The 21,670-nt window shown below is 40.4% G+C and overlaps 1 protein-coding gene across 6 annotated transcripts in view; it reads left to right on the top strand.

Annotated features, from left to right (window-relative positions):
• akr1a1a (aldo-keto reductase family 1, member A1a (aldehyde reductase)) overlaps window positions 1-21,366 on the top strand; it is a 50,742-nt gene extending 29,376 nt beyond the window's left edge. For 3 of the 6 annotated variants that reach the window (XM_048547346.2, XM_048547430.2, XM_048547275.2), the window contains exons 5-9: window positions 2,795-2,990; window positions 6,073-6,272; window positions 14,388-14,460; window positions 19,037-19,123; window positions 20,810-21,366. In XM_048547346.2, coding sequence (XP_048403303.1) covers window positions 2,795-2,990; window positions 6,073-6,272; window positions 14,388-14,460; window positions 19,037-19,123; window positions 20,810-20,875 — 622 coding nt within the window. In that variant the 3' untranslated portion in view covers window positions 20,876-21,366. The remainder of the gene's footprint in view (window positions 1-2,794; window positions 2,991-6,072; window positions 6,273-14,387; window positions 14,461-19,036; window positions 19,124-20,809) is intronic. The other 3 variants (XM_048547121.2, XM_048547201.2, XM_048547519.2) reach the window with 2 other exon arrangements.
• The last annotated feature ends 304 nt before the right edge of the window (window positions 21,367-21,670 follow it).

Genomic DNA, 21,670 nt, shown 5'->3' with positions numbered 1-21,670 from the left:
GCTTTGGAGAGGGTTCAGAGGAGGTTTACCAGGATGCTGCCTGGACTGGAGGGCTTATCTTATGAAGAGAGGTTGACTGAGCTCGGTCTCTTTTCATTGGAGAAAAGGAGGAGGAGAGGGGACCTAATTGAGGTATACAAGATAATGAGAGGCATAGATAGAGTTGATAGCCAGAGACTATTTCCCAGGGCAGAAATGGCTAGCACGAGGGGTCATAGTTTTAAGCTGGTTGGTGGAAAGTATAGAGGGGATGTCAGAGGCAGGTTCTTTACGCAGAGAGTTGTGAGAGCATGGAATGCGTTGCCAGCAGCAGTTGTGGAAGCAAGGTCATTGGGGTCATTTAAGAGACTGCTGGACATGTATATGGTCACAGAAATTTGAGGGTGCATACATGAGGATCAATGGTCGGCACAACATTGTGGGCTGAAGGGCCTGTTCTGTGCTGTACTGTTCTATGTTCTATGTTCTATTATCGGTGGAGAACCATGCCTCAAGGAATTCCTGTGCTTGCCTATGTTTGGCTTGGGCTACTATGGTTACTTTGTCACAGTTAAACTGATTGGTGTTAGATGTCTGAGTGTACGATTATTAAGGAGAGTTTGTTGTGTCATTTTGCTGTTAGCCGATGTTAATGTATTCTGATGGTTAGTTTCCTTCCTGTCTGTCCGGTGTAATGTTTGTGGCAGTCGCTGGTATTTTGTAAACCATGTTGGTTCTGCATGTTGTGGGAATGGGGTCCATAATCCTTGTGAGTATTTGTCATAGAGCTGCTTGTGGGCTTGTGTGCCACTGTGATTCCTAGTGGGTTTAGGAGACTTGTCACTTCCAGTATATTCTTGACATAGGGCAATGTGTTAGGGCATACTGTGTCCTCCTGTTGCTGTCTGTTTAATAAGCATTTGCAGATGAAGTTGCTGTGATAAATTCATATGATAAATTTGCTATTAACTGAAATCCTGCAACTTCATCTGCAGATGTCTGTTTAGTAGGCACCTGCAGACAAAGTTGCAGGAATATCAGTTCATAGCAAATTTATCGTACGAATTTTTCACAGCAACTTCATCTGCAGATGCCTACTAAACAGACAACAACAGGAGGACACAATACACCCTAATTCACTGCCCTACAGGACTAGACTTAATTGGAAACCTCAATGAGGATGTCACCTAGCATGGTGAACAAGAAAAAGCCAGCTCGATGAACAAGTCAACAAGGATATTATCAGTATCATGTTTGTAATTGCTACTATCTTTACTGTCCAAGCATCATTCATGCATCAGGTTTTCCTCCAGGTGCATTATTTTATTTGTTCTAATGAGCTCTTAGATAAAATCCCCCAGTGACAATCTTGTTATCAGACTGAACTTTTGCGCTATTAGCAGCATGTCTGAGATACATTTCCTGTCCCTCATCCTGAGCACATTACAGATCACTTTAAAGACTGACTTCAGAAGTTCTGGAGGTTAAACTCTGCATTTTCAGTCTGACAGACAAATTGTTAACAGGAAGCAAATGGAAATTTAACTGTTTTAATGAGACTAGTTCCTCATATTTAACAATAATTTTAAACTTAACTATTGCAAGAGGTAAAGGCTTTATCAAATTGTTTGCTGATTTCAGTTTACCTGCTTCACTAACTATCCACAAAATCAAATACAACCTCTTCATCTGGCCTCCAATTTGAACCTCGACTCTTTCAATTTTTGCCATGACCCTGGCCTCTGACCTTCAGTTTCCTTCCTGAGGCTTTTTGATCAATCTACCACATCACACCTGACCCTTTTTAATATTGTCTGACCCACCTTCCAATGTGAATGTGATCTCTAAATACCCTGCTAACCCCAGCTTCCAACCTGCCTGTGGTCCAAAATCAATTTTTCTGATGTGCTTCTGTCCTGGCTAGGTAATTAAGTTGCCTGGACTGTATACCCTGGTCCTCCTCCAGAGCATTTTTTGGAGGAATTTCTCAAAAGTGTCCTAGACCCAACCTTCCTCATTGCTGCTTCATTGATGACCCGACCCTTCTTCTTTCATTAGGCCAGAAGTCTGATGGTAATTGTGATTGCTGCGTTCGGTCTAATTCACAAGTATCAATATCACTCCTTTTACCCTATCGCCCAACTAGTGTTCTGTCCCAGCATGTACACAATTCTATCACATAAGGGTATTAAACAAAACAGTCAAATACAAAGGTGTAGGTGTCTACTTCTCTATTTCTAAATTCTTAATGTGGTTAAACATGCTTATTTCCAAACTGTTTGAAATAAACTGTCTCGCCAACTGCCCAGTAAACCTATTAAATTGTCAAAGTATTGCAGACAGGTGGGGAGAGGAAATGTGATGTTAACCATTCTTTAGTATTTGTTGTTCTAGTACATACAACCCAGTGAGTCAGCAACAATACTTGGATGTTGATGTAGGTATAAATTTAATATAAAATTCATGTGTTTGCTTCAATTAGCAATAAGATTTTGAATTATGGTTTTTGTTTAATGGCACACAATGACGACTAATTCTGGACTCCCGTCAAAGTTATTGGTACAAAGGAAGGGATAAAAGCAGATCAGCCTTTTCCCACAGTCTAGTTTCTGGCTATGCTGAAAAGGCCTAAAATTGGAATGATAACCTGTCCTCTTGGTCTGAGATGATTTTTTTTTAAAACAGGCTAAGTCTAGGGGAAGGAAAGATAAGGTGAAGTAGTTCCACTACAAATTAACTCCTGAATCAAACTGTTACAAACTTAAGTTCAGATTACCTCCTAGAAAAATAATTATTTTGTTTTCTGCCTCTGCAGACGCGGTAATGTTATGATTCCAAAGAATGATGATGGAACAGTGCGTTATGCTAATGTTGACTACAAGGATACCTGGCAAGCCATGGAAAAACTACTAGAAAAGGGTTTGGTCAAGGCAATTGGTTTATCCAATTTCAACTCCAAGCAAGTTGATGACATATTATCTGTTGCAATTTACAGACCTGTGGTTAACCAGGTTTGTGTCAATATGAACATTGTCAGACTTCCTTTTATCTCTTAGAAACTCTTTGTTGTGAAACATATGTGCCGTCATTAAATACATATCATACAGTGCAATAAAAATGGAGCACAAGTACAGGCAAACAATAACTGAAGAAGTTACAGGAAATTGGAATGAACCATCACAAGGCAGTGGATGTATGGGATTCATTCCAGCTAGCTATCTATGAGATATCACTCTGGTCCTTGCATTCAGAAAACCCACAGAAGCAAAATCAAACTTAGTAGTCTCCTTTTTATTTGGGTGCTGCTAGTGATGTTGTTCTAAAATAACATCCACACTGTGTACACATACCATTGAGCATAAAGCATCTTGATAAAAATAAACATTTTCGTGCATATGTATCAAATATACAGAGCAAGCAGATCATGATATCTATCAATGTGTTTAAACTGGTTTGATGCAAACTTTGCCATTTTGCAACTCCATGTTCCATCCAATCCCCTCTCTGAAGCAAAATTTAATGACCTTGCCAGTAGCTCTACTTTAATGAATCATCAGTTACTTATAGGTTGTTGCCATAATTTTATTCCTTTCCATAGTTGTTTAAAGTTTTAGAAATGTACAGGGAGCGATAATGCAGGTACTGAAAAGATTTTTGCTGAATTCAAGTCTTGTATATTAGCCAAGTGCTCTGAGACTTGAACATGCACTCTCCTTGGAGTCCTGAGAAAGGTTGATGAATAGGCAGAGGTGGCTCAGGGTGGAACAACCTGCCAGGTAGGGAAGAATGCAAGCTACATGGCCTCTTCCTGTTCAAACTTAATAACCTCAACCTCAAATCACCTTTTCATCAACAGTACCACAATCCTTACTTTTACATTGCCACCAACATTTTTTTCTCTTCGCCATAAGGCAAGTAAAAAATACACATTCCAAATCAACTTCATAAATTAAATCATGCCATTATGTATCCAAACTTAAATTAATCTGGGTTTCCTTGGTTAAGTTCCTAATACTGCTACAGTACTGCCCTAATTACTGTGGTGAGGTTGCTGAAAGTGTGCTCACTTTTAGTGGAGGACATTGTCAATGATCTTGGAGGACAACATCAAGCTGCTGTGAGTGTAGAAAGGCCCGATTTGGAATTGCACCATGTCAGCATGGCCACTATCAACCTATGCTGTCAGGCAGGCAGGGGCATTGACAGACTGATAGTTTTGGAAAGAAAAATGTTGTTATCCTAAGAGAATTCAGCAGTTTGTCCTCCATGGAACCACTGCCACTCCCCTGGGGCAGCACCTCAACAATCCTAGTCCATTGTGGCAGGACCTGGAGCTAAGGTGTTATGATACCCTTCAACCACCTTTTGAGTGCTAGTATCTCAGCTAGGATGGCAGCTAACTGACGATCAGTAACAGCATTAAGGGTTTTCGGTGCAGTAATGATAGATTGGGAGCTGTTTTGAGATGCTGTGAAAGCTGCAATATGAACCACCAGATGCTGTATCATGCTGAGAGACAATCTGGTGAATGGAGTTGATCACCATAAAAGGATGAGGCCCAGGCTCCATGTGAAGCCCTGTGCCCAAGGCAGTACCAAACTCTTCAAATTTCCTTGATATTGGACATACATTTTCTGACTGCACCAATCATTTCATTGCATATATCCATCCAGCAGTCCTCTTCTGTAGTGTGGCACAACAATGACCTTATCTATTGTGCAGCAGAACTCATCTGCAACCCCAATCTCTAATGAGTTGGCACAAATGCTTTCCTATCACTCCCATCCTGGCTTTGGGTCAACAGTATCCCACCTCTATTCTATCTACTAACCTTGATAATGTGCACAGTGTCAGTATCTGTGCAGATGGCAGAGTGTGTATTCAAGAAACAATGTATTTTCATCATTGTCTTTATGGATTTCCTCCCCTGCCTGACCTAGTTGCAGATCTTGGCTATCTGTGAAGGAAAAAGCATAACGTTCAGGTTGTGTTTAGGATGGTGTGTAAAATTAAGAGATATGTGCTTATAATATCCACAGATTGTAAATCAGAAAGGCTAATGAGCTGTGACAAGGTGTATTAGGAATGTAGAAAATGTCACCCTTAATAGGGGAAGATGTGATGTAATGATATTGTCACCAGGCTGCAAATCAGGATAATGTTCTAAGGACGAATTCAAATCCCTCTGCGGCAAAGGGTGAATTTTGAATTTAAGGAAAATCTGAAATTATAAACTAGCCTAATGTTAACCATATAACCAATGTTGTTAAAAACCATCAGGTTCACTCGAGTCCTTATAGTGTCTTCTTTACCTAGTCTGGCCTACATGTGACTCCATGTCCATAACGTTGTTGACACTTAACTGCTCTCTTAAGTGATATAATGAGCTAATCAGTCCAAGGCAAGTTACAGCAATAAGTGCTGGCTCAACCAGTGGTATCCACATTCTATAATTTGAGTAAAAATACACTGTGCAAGTCTTAAAGGGATTTTAGTAAATATTTGGTGAAAAATGTTATTATTGGGACAAATAGAAAGCCAACGATCTATCTCGGCCTCCTCCTGAAAACTCCACTCATACAGAACCCAACACAGTCTTGTTGTTGGTGCTATTGAGAAATGGTTGAAGATGCTGGATACAGCAAAGACCATGTAAACTTACAACATCCCAGATATAGTACTGCAGATGGGGGTTTTGTACAAGCTAGGTTCCTACCTGATATCAGCAAAATGATCACCAAAGCCCCTACTTCAACATTCTGGGGCTACCACTGAATAGAAGCTGTATAAAAACTGTGGTTATGTGCACAAATCAGAGACTGAGTACTGTTTGAGAAGCGTCTTGCTTCCTGACTCTTCAGAGGTTTTCCAGTGTTTATAAGGCACAATGTCAGAATATGATTTCCACGTGCTGGGTGAGTGCAGTTCTGTTGTCACTCAGCTAACTTGACACCATCCCAGACACCTTCCACTACCAGAGCACCATTACACCATAAATAAATCAGGACTAGCCACTGAAGAGATTTAGAACTATAATTAGATACTGTGCTTTTCCTCATCAAGAACTGAAAATTCTTTGGTTTTCTATTACAGGTAGAATGTCACCCATACTTGATCCAAAAGCAGCTCGTGGATCATTGTACAAAACAAAAAATTGTTGTTACAGCATACAGCCCTCTTGGATCACCTGATCGACCCTGGGCTGGCCCTGGTGATGCAAAACTGCTGGAAGATCCAAGAATCCTGAAAATTGCAGAAAAATATAAAAAATCCCCAGCTCAAGTTATTATACGGTGACGTTCCATTTTGATGTGTAAAAGATTAAATCTCATTAAAAAATATGCTTAGTTCCTTTTCGTAAGATTATATTGTCATAACCAATCCTTATGTTTTTCTACTACTTGACTCAGTAACTCACTCTGCTTTTAAATTGTGCTATCTTCCAAAGATGAGCATTGGTAAGATAACATTATCTCCAATTTGACTTTTTTCTTATTAACTTAACTTTCCACTTTCATCATTTCACTTTGTTTGTTCAAGTTGTTTTACAGAACTGTAAAATTAGTTAGTATAACATCCAAGAGCAATCTGGTCAAAAGTAAAAGAGGTGAGATAAAAATATGCAGCTGTTAGTTGCTATAATGTAGTAGGGTGGTAGATGGTGGGAGCAGATTTAATAGGGACTTTTAAGTGAATTGTGTGTGTGTGAGTATATATTTGGTAAGGAAACATTTGCAGGATTATGGGGAAGGTATTGGAGAAAGGGACTGATTGGGTAGCACTTCACAAGCTCAATAGGTCAAATGACCTCTTCCATGCTATAATGTTCTAGAATTCTATAACATAAATGCTGTGTCCACGCTTCCAAGTTATGGCAGTATTCAAGCAGAATCATTTGAAATCTATCCAGATTCACCATACACACCCACTAGTAGGTGTTTAACCACATTGGCACCAGCAAGGGATTGAAGTCAGGTGTGGGGGAAAAACCTTTCCAATCATTTTTCCATAAAGCGCTGAACTAATTTATTTCCCCAAAATCTGTGTACACCAGGAATCTTGCTGTGACCCTGGATTGCATTTTGCCCTAAGGGCATTGCTCTAATGCAAAATATCCAAAAATTGTTTTAATTCTGGTTTACATTGAGCAAAAACTGAATTGGACCAGCCAAGTAAATATGGTTACAATTGCAGGACAGCTGCTGGGAAAGCTGCTGGAATTTTGCTGTGAATAATTCACCTTCTGACTCCTCAAAGCCTGTCCAATGTTTATCAAACACAATAGGAGCCAGAAGTTTGATGGAAAATTCTGATGTCTCCAGCTCTAACAACATTCAAGAAGCTTCACACCCATCCATGAAAATGCAGCCAATTTCATTGGCACCACATCTAACACCTTCAACATTCACCCTGTCCATCCCCAATACAGTGGCACAGTGCTGGCAGATGGCAGCATGTAGATGTGGTCAGTCACCAAGGCTACATTGACAGTACCTTCCAGCCCTGTGATCTCTACCACATAGAAGGCTAAAAGCAGCAGCTAAGTGGGAAACCACCGTCTGCAAAAACCCTCCGAAACACATATGATCCTGACTAGGAACTATATTACCATTTCTCCACTGTCAGCTGGTCAAAATCCTGGAACTCCCTCCCTAACAGCACTGTGGATATCATATACAAAACATATTAAGGGGCTTAACATGGTAAATGCTAAAAGAAAGTTTCTGTTCATGCGAGAGTCTAAGACAAGAGGGCATAGTCTCAGAATAATGGGGTGCAGATGAGGATGAATTTCTTCTCCCAGAGGGTTAAGTGTCTTTGGAATTCATTGCCACAGAGAGCTATGGGGGCCAAGATCTTGTGTATATTTAAGGTGAGATAAGTAGATTCTAGATCAATGGGGTAATTAAGGGTTATGGGGAAGCTGCTGGAAAGTATTGTGCGGAATGCCAGAACAGCCATGATCGTATTGAACAGTGGGGCAGGCTTGAGGGGCTGAATGGCCTACTCCTATTCCTATCTCTTATGGTCTTTTCATTACACTTCAAGAACTGAAACAGTTCAAGAAGACAACTCACCACCTTCTTAAGGACAATTAAGGATGGGAAATGAATGTTGGTCTAGCCAACAATGAAAGATTTTGTGAATGAATTATTTTTAAAAATCTACATCTTAAATGATACGGTTATCTTCACTGTGACTGTTATTAAGCAAAACACAAAGCAATGGTTTGAATTATGGCCACATTTTCCAGTCAGTTCTTTTGTTTCTATTCATTAATGGGATGGTGCTGTCACTGGATGGATCAGCATTTATTGCCCATTCCTAATTGCCCAGAGGGCTGTTAAGAGTCAACCACATTGCTGTGGGTTTGGAGTCACATGTTGGCCAGACCAAGTAAAGATGACAGAGTTCCTTCCCTAAAGGTCATTAGTGAATCAGATAAGTTTTCCGGACAATTGGCAATTAATGGTCATCATTTAGACTCCTATTTCAGATTATCATTGACTTCAAATTCAACCATCTACCATGACAGCATTCGAACCCAGGTTCACCTAGGTCTCTGGATTAATAGGCTAGCACTAACAGCTCTAGGCATTGTCTTCCCTCTGTAGTCAATTCAATTTGCGTTGTGAACTTATGCTTCCTGTGTCCAGGAATTGCAGCAAATTTTCAGAGATTCATAAGTAGTTGGCCACAAAAAGAATGTATTGTACGTACAGGCTAAATTCCTCATAAAGATCAGTGATCCATATTCTATCTTTGGTTCTGAAATATATTAGGAGAGCTAGGAATTTGTCAAGTGCCTTAGATACTTCACAGCCACTACTTACTGAGTGACAAATATAAAGTTGTGCAATTAAAAGACCCTTGTACATGACTTGAGTCGAGTCCTGACTTTCTAATTATTATTCTATAATGCCAGTGTTATCTTTTTAACTTTAAATTAGTTAATGTGAAATACTGCTGGGAAATGTCTAACAAGACCATCCTAAACACCAAGTCTGCATAGTCAAACATATTCTAAAATGAGTAATCTAATTATTTAACTATCCTAGATTGTTGGTGAAGAGTTGACAGCTCACATCAAACTGGTGAATTTGCCAAGACCCTGGTCACCAAAGTAGGGATTTTGGTCATTTACAAAAAGAATATTACAATAAAAAAAACCCCAAAAGAATTGCGGATGCTGTAAATCAGAAACTGCTGGAAAGGCTCAACAGGTCTGGTAGTATCTGTGGAGAGAAATCAGAGTTAACATTTTGGGTAAAGTGACCTTTCTTCAGAAAGCCTCTTCTGACTAGGTGTAACATAAGCTGAACACCATCTTATTATTATTTAATTCACTTTGTAGTTTAACAGTGCTTTATGCAAAGTTAGATCGAAGAATCGCGAAAGTGTGAAAGCAGGCCATGTGGACTACCAAGTCTGCACTGATCCTCTCACCCAGGCACACCCACTAACCCTATAACCTCAAATTTCCCAAGACTAATCCACCTTGCCAACATACCCCTGGACACTATGGGCAATTTAGCATGGCCAATTCACCTAACCTGCACATCTTTCAACTGTTCACAAAAAGAAACAGAGCACCTTGAGGAAATCCATACAGACAATGTGCAAACTCCACACAGACAGTCAACCACAGGTGGATTGAACCTGGGTCCCTGGTGCTGTCAGGCAGCAATGTTAACCACTGAGCTATAGTGCTGCCTCGACTTAGCTGCATCTTCAGAGAATATTTGAATAAATTTAAATAACTAGAGAGTCAAATATTTCCATCCTTTCAAAATATGAATTTTCGCTTTTCTGCTTGAATATTCAGAAAATTTATTTTGTTTTGTGCCTTCCTTAGATTGATCTGTAGCCATTCAAAGGGTAATTGAGAATGACATAATTTCAGATGACTTGTAGCTATCATGTAACAATAGAGTAACCGTTGGAGGGAGATGTCAAAGAGTCTGGAGTTCTATGTTCAGCAGGACAGTAAATCTTTATCTGAGATAACAAGGTGTAGAGATGGATGAACACAGCAGGCCAAGCAGCATCGTAGGAGCAGGAAAGCTGATGTTTTGGGCCTAGACCCTTCATCAGAAATGGGGGAGGGGAAGAGGGTTCTGAAATAAATAGGAAAAGGGGGGAGGCGCATCGAAGGTGGATACAGGAGAAGATAAGTGGAGAGGAGACAGACAAGTTAAAGAGGTGGGGATGGAGCCAGTAAAGGTGCATGTAGGTGGGGAGGTAGGGAGGAGATAGGTCAGTCCACGGGGGACAGACAGGTCAAGGGAGTGGGATGAGGTTAGTATGTAGGAAATGGGATTGCGGTTTGAGGTGAGAGGAGGGGATAGGTGAGAGGAAAACAGATTAGAGAGGCGGGGATGAGCTGGGCTAGTTTTGGGATGTGGTTGGGGGAGGGGAGATTTTGAAGCTTGTGAAACCCTCATTGATACCATTAGGCTACAGGGTTCCCAAGCGGAGCATGAGTTGCTGTTCCTGCAACCTACGGGTGGCATCGTTGTGGCGCTGCGGAAGGCCCAGGATGGACATGTCATCTGAGGAAAGGGAGGGGGAGTTGAAATGGTTTGCGACTGGGAAGTGCAGATTCTCCAGCATCTGCAGTTCCTAGTCTCTCTGATACAATCTTTATATGAGCTCTTTATCACACGTGTGGGTTAGGTCAGAGACTGCACCCCATCTGGCCTTCACACGGTGCCCCAGTGCCCTCTTAATTAAGATTCAGATCGAAAAGGTCAATGACATGCTGGTTTCCCCAGTGGAATACAACATTTGTATACATTTTGCATTACAATAACTACATGCAACATTGATGTCATTATTCCTTCCCTAGTAATCTATACATCTAATCCTGTAAAACACTTGATCACTGATGGACAACCCTATGGACAGCACTTTGGTTCCCTATGATCTCATGATGTTTGCCAGACATCATTATCATAAAGCCTTGAGATCTCATAATGTATCTCATTAATTCACATTCCAAAGTTAATGGTTATAATCTTTTTCAGACATTTCCAGACTTGCTTATCTCTAAGGGCTGCACAAATTCTGTTATTCGTTATATTCATTGCTATCCCTACCAAATTACATAAATCATTTTATAGTTCCCACTGCCACAATCATGGGAGACACAAGAAGATGCTAATTTTTCCTAATTGCTATAAAATTCATAATATCAGTTGTAGTATAAAGTTAGTTAGAAAGAGAGTTGTATGGTTACATGAAATGTTGGAATTCTTTAACCATCGGGTTGTGAGCAGCTTCTGACCTGGAAAGTCAGGTAAACACTGCCCCTCTATCTTGTAGCTGCACTTTCACTCATACTAGTCACATGCTGTCTTTTAAGTTGAAATTTATTGCCCCACTCCAAATATTTCTACACTTACTCTTTTACCTAATAAGACATTTACTCCATTGATAATAGTGAAACTCACCACCAGTTGCACAATTCAATGAACTTGTCCAAACTCCTCGGTTTTTACAAGACATAATCTCATCCTTCTTTGAAGTTATCACTTGTCTCTGTTAATGTGGGCTTAACACTTTTTAATTCTTGGTACGAACTTCAGGCTCCATTCCCAGACATTTCTTATCAGACGATCTCTTGCAGACATCTTGCAACTGTGGTTTGTACAGAATTCCCTGCATATTAATTTGTAAGATTTTTGTTCAAAATAGACCTTGCTACATTGGATATATCTCCTTCTCAAACCAACCATAGTACTTACTTTTGACCTCACTTAAATTCTGGACCAGGCAAGCTAATTCTGTTATTGCGACTAAACATCTCCACTATATTTATTCCAACGGGCAGCCATATTATGCCATTTCTGACCATGGACTACCCCAACAATAACTTGCTTGAATTTTGTTTCTGCAAGTCGTTTGTGGTAAATAAAGTTTAATGAGTACTTGCAGGGAATTTAATCATTTTTTAAAAACATATAATCGTTACACAGTACATCTCAAAAAGAAAATTCTGGTGGAACAGTGCTATTAAGACATTATGTGGTGCAGATTTTTTTTTATTTAATCTATTTTATAATGAACCAATCAGAGATGTTATTACACACTTCTGGAGCAGCATGGAGTTGAACCCAGGTCTCCAGTCCACGGTAGGAGGACACTATTACTGCGCCACAAGAGAGCTCCTCTTTTGTAGTTAGGGTATTTTTAAAATTAACCTATTTTCCCTAGTTAACCTGTTCAGAGATATTACTGCACAACTCCAGGGCAGCTCGGACTTGAACCCAGGCCACCCGGTCCACACGGCCACTGCATCATAAGAGGACTCTCACTACGTAGTACAGAAAGACCCAATTTTTGTTGACATACTTGTTATCAATGAGCTCTTAATATTGGCTTGATGCCATTATCACTCTGATAATGACAATTTGTCATTATTTTGAAAAGTTCATTGACACTCTCAACACCCATCTATCTTACTTAAGGCTGTTTTAAATGTGTAAGGATTTAGGTTGCCATTTTTCAGTATTACTACTTAGTAAGTAACACCTCCCCAAAATCTCCCAATCCAAACTGCACTCACCAAGTTGTCCAACTGGGCAACCTGATTTTGTCCAGCCTGAATGCAGGGAGATGCCTTAGAATACCTATCGGCACCATAAAGTATAAGGCCAAACCCTCAAAATTATGACCACTTGTTCACGATGGGTACAGGAGACCACTGGCATGACTGTTGCCATTCAGCTGCCCAAAAGTCAAAATAAATCCCAAGTCTTTCAGAAGCCAGTATCCATAAATATTCAATAACTTTTCACGTTAACCTTGCGAATGTGCAAATATCTTCAGGGATTGATGCTGCATTATTTAAAAATGTTGTTTAACATCACTCAATCACCCACTCAATTCTGACACATCAGTAACTGTCACTTCTAGATTTTTTTTTAATTAACTTGCTCAGACACGAGGTTGTAGACTTGTTCACTGAGCCGGTGTGTTTGATTGCAGACGTTTTGACACCCTACTAGGTAACATCGTCATCAGACTTGAACCTCATTCCAATGTCTTAGACCACTCGACTTCTACAACTAGAACATAGAACATAGAACATTACAGCACCGTACAGGCCCTTCGGCCCTCGATGTTGTGCCGACCTGTCATACCGATCTCAAGCCCATCTAACCTACACTATTCCATGTACGTCCATATGCTTGTCCAATGACGACTTAAACGTACCTAAAGTTGGTGAATGTACTACCGTTGCAGGCAAAGCGTTCCATTCCCTTACTACTCTCTGAGTAAAGAAACTACCTCTGACATCTGTCCTATATCTTTCACCCCTCAATTTAAAGCTATGCCCCCTCATGCTCGCCGTCACCATCCTAGGAAAAAGGCTCTCCCTATCCACCCTATCTAACCCTCTGATTATTTTATATGTTTCAATTAAGTCACCTCTCAACCTTCTTCTCTCTAACGAAAACAGCCTCAAGTCCCTCAGCCTTTCCTCGTAAGACCTTCCCTCCATACCAGGAAACATCCTAGTAAATCTCCTCTGCACCCTTTCCAAAGCTTCCACATCCTTCTTATAATGTGGTGACCAGAACTGTACACAATACTCCAAGTGCAGCCGCACCAGAGTTTTGTACAGCTTCACCATAACCTCTTGGTTCCGGAAGTCGATCCCTCTATTAATAAAAGCTAAAACATTGTATGCCTTCTTAACAGCCCTGTCAATCTGGGTGGCAACTTCCAAGGATCTGTGTACATGGACACCGAGATCTCTCTGCTCATCTACACTACTAAGAATCTTACCATTAGCCCTGTACTTTGCCTTCCGGTTACTCCTACCAAAGTGCATCACCTCACACTTGTCTGCATTAAACTCCATTTGCACCTCTCAGCCCAGCTCTGCAGCTTATCTATGTCTCTCTGCAACCTACAGCATCCTTCGTCACTATTCACAACTCCACCGACCTTAGTGTCGTCTGCAAATTTACTAAGCCATCCTTCTACGCCCTCCTCCAGGTCATTTATAAAAATGACAAACAGCAGTGGACCCAACACCGACCCTTGCGGTACATCACTAGTAACTGGTCTCCAGGATGAACATTTCCCATCAACTACCACCCTCTGTCTTCTTTCAGCAAGCCAATTTCCAATCCAAACTGCTATATCTCCCACAATTCCATTGCTCCTCATTTTGTACAACTGTTCACTTAGAAGCTTGAGCAGATTAAAAAGAGAATTGAGCTGTTTTTTTTTTCTGAAGCTGTCTCAAACATTGGTTCCAATGGGAACTAGCAAAGTTTAATTTTGTATTTCTTCTATGCATGAAAAATAGAAGTCTTCAAATTAGTAACTTTTAAACCTTTCGCCACACGATAGAGGGTGACACTGAAAGTCTAATAATCTTTTTTCACCTCTAGGTGGCAAGTGCAAAGAAAAATACCATGCATACCAAAAAGTGCTACACCCTCCAGAATTAAGGAAAATATTGAGGTAAAATTTTTGTTAATGACATAATATTTGTAAACTTCAATTTTACACACGAGTATATAATTAAGAATATTTGTCATGCTTCAGAATGGATAATGCAAGACATTCACAGTCACTGGAAGATGTTACACATGTATGTTTGGCATAACAACAAGAACTACTTGCATTTACCCATAATGATTCAAGGAACAAGGAGACGTTAGGAGTGGTGACCAAAGGTTTGTTCAAAGAGGCAGGTTATAAAGAGATGGAGATGTAGAGTCAGTTTGGAAGGAAATCCAAGAACCCATGGTATCTAAGCAGCTGAAGGCATAGCACTCAGTGGCACAGTGAATTAAAGGAAATTTACAAGAGAACAGGTGAGTTAAAAATTCTACAGGAGAAAAGTGTAGGGCTGAAGAAAGTCAACTAGTTAAATGAGAACAGGAGATCTAAAGTTTTGGAGTAGATTTGTAGCTCAGGTTGTGGGTGTCGAGGTTGGTTGACTCACCGAGCTGGTTTCTCGTTTCGCTGATGTTTCGTTACAATGCTGGGTAACATCCTCAGCGCACCCTCCAATGAAGCATCGGTGCGTTTTCCCGTCTGGTTTTTAAACTCTGGGGTCCACTGAGATGGATTGCCTCACTTCCAGTCTTCCTTAATAATGGAATGTATATCGGCTCGAGTTCAATAATAGCATGCTTTGTGGGGTGCCAGGCTTCTAGGAATACTCGTGCCTGTCTCTGCCTCACCTGTCCCAGGATTTTGGTGTTGTTCCAGTCGAAGTGGTGATTCTCCTTGCCCATGTAGATTGAGATGAGTGCGTATTGGTCGTGTCTTTTTGTAGCCAGTGGGTGTTCATGTACTCTTGCTGTTAGTTTCTTTCCTGTTTGTCCGATGTCATGTTTCTCGCAATCTCTGCAGGGAATCTAATAAATGACATTGGCCCTGTCCATGGTGGGGAGTAGAACTTACATTCAGGTGAGCAGTTGTCACAGGGTTGATGTGGGCTTGTGTGTCACTCTAATGCCCAGTGATCTTGGGGGTCTTGTGGTGAGTTCCAATGTGTTCCTGATGTAGGATAATGTGATGAGTGTGTCGGGGAGTGTAGAATCTTTCTGATGCTGTTCGTGTAGGCATCTTCTGACCCAGTTCTTTGGATATCCTTTATCTTTGAAAACCTGGAAGAGGTATTCTTCGTCCTCTTGGCGTAGTTCCATGTTACTGCAGTGTGTTGTTGCCCTTTTAAATAGAGTTCGCACGCAGCTTCATTTGTGCTGGGATGGTTACTGTTGAAGTTCAGTACCTGGTCTCTGTGTGTGGCTTGTGTGTACAGGAGTACATGAACATATACATTCCACTAAGAAGGAAAAGTAAGGCAATCCATCTCAAAGGACCCCAGAGTTTAAAAACCAGGCGGCAAAACACACTGACGCTTCATCGGAGGCTGCAATGAGGATGTTACTCAGCATGGTCACAAAACGTCTGCAAAACAAGAAACCAGCTTGGCGAGCCAACCACCTCAAAGAGAACAGGAGACGTCATAAAGGGAAGCAGATGAAAATATTAAATTTTGAGGGTTTGTTGAGATCAGCAGCTGGTTTAGGTCAATATGGAGAGGAGAAATATGTAAGCATCAATTTTGGACGAATAGCAGTTTAAACATCCTGAGAATGTAGCTGAGAAGGGGTTGGAATGTGGCAAGGGAAAAGATTCTGCGTACCCAAAGTGTTGCTAGAGGAACTTGCACATAATAATATTCTAAATAATAGACAAATAGACTTATAACAGAAGAGACGACAGAAAAATTCAGAGAAGTAGATCCAGTTGTCATCAACACACAGTGAAACCTGGGCCCCTGTCTGTGAATGGTGCCACCATGGGGCACTCAATAAGAGAAGAAATGGAGCCAAATATGAATCTTTGAGGTATCAGAAGGTAACAATGCAGTTGGGAAAGAAACCATTATTATGCATGCATTGTTTACAACCAAAAAGACAAAAGTGAATCAAGCATGAACAATCTAATTTACGTGGACAGAAGAGGGAAGGTGAGGCAGTTGGTTTGCTCAACTATGTCAAGGGTTGTAAAAAAGATAAGGAGGTATAGTATATCCCATTCATCACAACTGATGTTATTTATTACTTTGCTTAGGATTATTGCAATGCAAGGATGCAGACATGCAGTAAAAGGAAATGCATGTTGACCCAATTATCAAACAGCTAGTGGATGTTTACAAAAACATTATTTTTGTTACGGAACACAAGGAACAAATAATCCTGTTTTCAGATTGACTGGCAGATTTACAAAATTATCAAACCCAATGAGGTCACTCTATGGAGCCCTGGATGTATACTTCTGGAAAAAGATCCTGTTGAGTGGAAAAATGATTTATATAGTTAAACTAATTACATCAAATTTTGCTTCAGGAAGCTTAGTAATCAGGCACTGGGACTCCTCAGAGTTGTGTGTTATGATCCTAGCTGATGGTAACATTGGACAAATATTCCAGAGTGAAACCTGACCTTCATACATCCTAAGTTATTATTTTTGCAATTTGCTTTCTGTAATGGCCAGTCACTGAACATGTCCACACAAATCTGCCAAAGTACTTTTTAAAGAAACACAAGTTTATTACACAAAAGAATACAAGAATTTTGGAAGATGTCATTAACAGCAAAATAAAAGATTTAACCTTTTTTTTCTGCAATATTCTTTATGGAACACTCAAAGAAGAATCACTTCTACCTTCCTTTTAAAATATCTTACTCAGTTGATAAGGTCACAAACATTTCCTTTTGGTGTATATTTGAATATTAATGAGAAACAATACTCTCAACCACTCCCAAGACATAGAGACAGGCTAACTCACTAACTTTCCTTACTGAACTCTTAAAAAGAAACTCAGAACTTTTACCAGGTCTGCCTATTTGGACTAGAGACCTCTTTCCAGTTTTGATGATCTGGAACTGCCAAAACTAAACTGCCTGTCTGCTGGTATAGATCTTTTCTTCTTCTCAATTGAATTCACTTGAGGCCAAGAGCCTCTCCTTCTGTAAGTCATAAAAACAAAACTTTAGCACTATGGTGAGATAACACAGCGTGGAGCTGGCGGAACACAGCAGGCCGGGCAGCATCAGGGGAGCAGGAAAGCTGATGTTTCGGGTCGGGAGCCCTCAGGTAATCCAGCAACTGCAGTTCTTCCTATCTCTCTTTGAGTTTACAACCCCACTGTGAAGCATCTTCTAGGGATGCTCACCTTGAAGAAATTATTTTCCTCCCTCCAGAAAGACCTCAGTGGATCTCTCTCCCAGTGTAATCCTCTGGTAATCCAGCATCAGCCGTTTTCACTATGTCTTTCAGCACTATGGTCCCTAGGTAGTTTATCCAGTCATTCAGCATAAGTCACATGCCTTCTTCGAAATGTTTTTTTGAACTCATTGTTTAAAATGAATTTCTGGCCTTTGAAAAGAAAATCACCTTCGCAGAATGAAAACTTTAAAGATCTTAAGAATTCAAGATCTCAAATAATGACACACATTAAACATTTACCACAAGTGCAAAAGCATAGATTCTCATTTGAGCCTTAGTCCAGCAAACATTATGTAAAACAGCGTATATCGAGTGAGGTCAAAGCTGCATTCCAACCTCAAGGTTATGAGTCAGATTTCAAACATTGTCTGCATCCTTGCATTACTTAGATTGTGAGGCACATTGAGACACTAGTTGCTATAAATATGTTGAAGAATTAGGATAAGACATCTGAACCAGAAATGGAAACTTATACGAACATGGTGAAAATTATAGAAGGGTGAAAATTGACTTAAGTTCTTTAATAAAAATCATTCTTGGCATCATTTGCAAAATGAACATTTAATTGTCCATTTCTAGTTGCACTTGAGGTGTTGGTGGTGAGTTGCCTTCTTGCAAGTGGGGTGGCACGGTGGCTCAGTGGTTAGCACTGCAGCCTCACAGCACCAGGGACCCGGGTTCAATCCCAACCTCAGGCGACTGTCTGTGTGGAATTTGCACATTCTCCCAGTGTCTGTGTGGGTTTCCTCCGGGTGCTCCGGCTTCCTCCCACAGTCCAAAGACGTGCAGATTAGGTGGATCGGCCATGCTAAATTGCCCGTAGTGTTCAGGGGTGTGTGGGTTATAGGGGGATGGGTTTAGGTGGGATGCTGCAAGGGGCGGTGTGGAATTGTTGAGCTGAAGGGCCTGTTTCCACACTGTGGGGAATCTAATCTAATCAAAATAATGCAGTGGTGATGGTATTCCCACAACACTGATAGAGAGAGATAAGGGTTTTGACCCACAAGAATATAAATATGTTGAATTCAGGCAGCACATGACTTGGAAGACACAGTGTCCCAGACGGGGCTGACCTATTTTGCAAAGTGGACATTGTAGACATCAGAATAAATCATTGGATTAATGTTTTTAGTATTTTCTATTTGTTCCTTTTAAAGAGCTTTGGACATAACCTAATTAAGCATTTCCTTTACAGTTTTGTGTGAATCAGTGTAGATATATTAACAATATAAAATGTTGGAGTCAAAAGTTTATACAATAGGAACATAATATATATCTTATAAAACAGGTCTTCGATTTCATGTTGTCAAAGGAAGATATGAAACAAATTGAATCCTTTGATTGCAATGGAAGGTTGATTGTACCAACAATGGAAGTAAGTTATCAGAAAAAGTAGACTTCATAGTTGTGTCTTTAACCAGAGACATATATAAAGACCAAAGAAAGTAACTTGCTTTGCAACAAGTGGCTTTAAACATACAAATTCCAGGACATTTTAAACCTTGGGAACCCTCCAATGTGTTGCTGGAATGGGAGGGTTTGAGTTATAGGGAAGGGCTGTATAAACTAGGGCTTTTTTGCCTGGAACATTAAAGGCTGAGGCGTAACCTTATAGAGGTTTATAAAATCATGATGGGCATGGATAGGGTGAATAGCCGAGGTCTTTTTCTTAGGGCGGAGGAGTCCAAAAGTAGAGGGCAACTCCTCCGGGCTGGTTTGTGGGAACGCTTAAGAGCCATAATGTTTTGTGTGATTGTACAGTTTACCTTTTCATGTGCACCAGAGTGCTATGTATGCTACCATGTCTCTCATTGTGCTGTGCATCTTCCATTGTGGGATAACTGGTCCTGGTTTTTGTCTTCCCGCATTCACAGTAGTGCTGTGTATCCTTTCACATAAAATAATGTTATGTATTCTTCCAAGTACCATGGTGCAATGTACCATGTGTACCATAGCAATATGTATTCTTCCTCATGTCAGGTTGAAAATGTGTCTACATGGGTTTCTTCTGAGTACTCTGGTTCAAAGGTGCACAGGTTAAGTGGACTGGCCATGCTAAATTGCCCTGTTTAGTATTGTAGGCTAGGTGGATTAGCCATAGTAAATGTGGATAGGGGGAGGTGCTGTGTCCAGATGAGATGCTGTTTGGAGGGTTGATACGGACTTGATGGCCCAAATGGCTGCTTTCCGTACTGTAGGGATCCTATATCATGGTGCTCCACATATTCCATGTATCACTATGTATCATTCCATGTCTGAGTGGATAAATAACAGGCCTTTGAGCCACCCTATAATGGCCCATTTTGGTGGTTTACCTTATTAAACCTCTACTCCACCCCAACCCTCCTCATACTTGGCACTCAATAAACTTCTTAGTGGACAGTACTCACTGCAAAAGGTCCAATGAAATGGATATAGAAATGGAGCACAAAGTTTAGCCAATCTACCAATTGCAACATCAGCTTATTTGAGTGTTCCGTCAATCTGTGATGGAAATAAAAAGCAAAACAAAAATGTAAATGGCAGGAATCTAAGAAATGCCAGATGTTGGGATGTGAGTGAGCATCTGTTGAGAAGAGAAAAAGTTGCAGTAGAGTTGCAAGAGTTGCAGTATTTTAAATCCTGAGACAATGGGAACTGCAGATACTGGAGAATCCAAGATAACAAAGTGTGGAGCTGGATGAACACAGCAGGCCAAGCAGCATCTCAGGAGCACGAAAGCTGATGTTTCGGGCCTAAACCCCTCATCAGAACTGATTGAAGGGTCTAGGCCCGAAACGTCAGCTTTCGTGCTTCTAAGGTGCTGCCTGGCCTCCTGTGTTCATCCAGCTCCACACTTTGTTATCTATAACATGCACCCACACTGCTTCCAATTTTACTCTTAAAGATATCCAAGCAAGACAATTTTTAAAGAACTTATAACATTTTCTTTCCATCTCAGCTGTTGAAAGACCAGTTTAGACACCTGCCTCTGTGCAGAAATATAATCACATGAGTGCCACTAATGCAATGAGACTTGTCAGAAATACTATGGGTTCTAATTGATCTTTTACTTTTGTAGAGAAATGGTATGAGAGTTTGGAGAGATTCAAGCCATCCATGCTTCCCTTTTAACGAGCCTTACTGAAGATGAATCTACAGATTCCAAAAATATCCAGAACACATATTGGAAATATTCCTTTTAAATCAACTTTAAAATTAAATCTTCTTAAATTTGTGGAGCAATTTAAAAAGAAATAGGGAAATAATTTCAATGCCATGGATATAAACATTAAAATAATTAAAACTTAACTGATTTCTACTGGACCTGGTTGGATAAGGCAAGTAGAGGTAACAAACTTTACTTAAATTGATAATCAAACAAAATATCAATTATTTCCAAGTAAATTAATAAATGAACATGGCACCTTCATCAGTAATACTGAGTGCAGATTTTGAGGGAGTATATAGAAACAACGCATACGATCCAGAACTTCCAACAAGAATATACTTGTGTAGGATATTTTTATGCATACTGTAATGTAAAAATGTATCATTTTTACTGTCTTCAGCCAATTAAACATTGATTAATTGTTCAAAACTAAATGTAAAAGTGATGTTTTTCTTCAATAGTATCAGAGATAATGGGAACTGCAGATGCTGGAGATTCCAAGATAATAAAATGTGAGGCTGGATGAACACAGCAGGCCAAGCAGCATCTCAGGAGCACAAAAGCTGACGTTTCGGGCCTAGACCCTTCATCAGAGAGGGGGATGGGGGGAGGGAACTGGAATAAATAGGGAGAGAGGGGGAGGCGGACCGAAGATGGAGAGTAAAGAAGATAGGTGGAGAGAGTGTAGGTGGGGAGGTAGGGAGGGAATAGCTCAGTCCAGGGAAGACGGACAGGTCAAGGAGGTGGGATGAGGTTAGTAGGGAGCTGGGG

The sequence above is a fragment of the Stegostoma tigrinum genome, chromosome 1, assembly GCF_030684315.1.
Source record: "Stegostoma tigrinum isolate sSteTig4 chromosome 1, sSteTig4.hap1, whole genome shotgun sequence".
In the NCBI taxonomy this organism is placed as follows: domain Eukaryota; kingdom Metazoa; phylum Chordata; class Chondrichthyes; order Orectolobiformes; family Stegostomatidae; genus Stegostoma; species Stegostoma tigrinum.
Note: the sequence above shows the minus strand (reverse complement) of the source record. Positions and strands in the feature narration are given on the sequence as shown.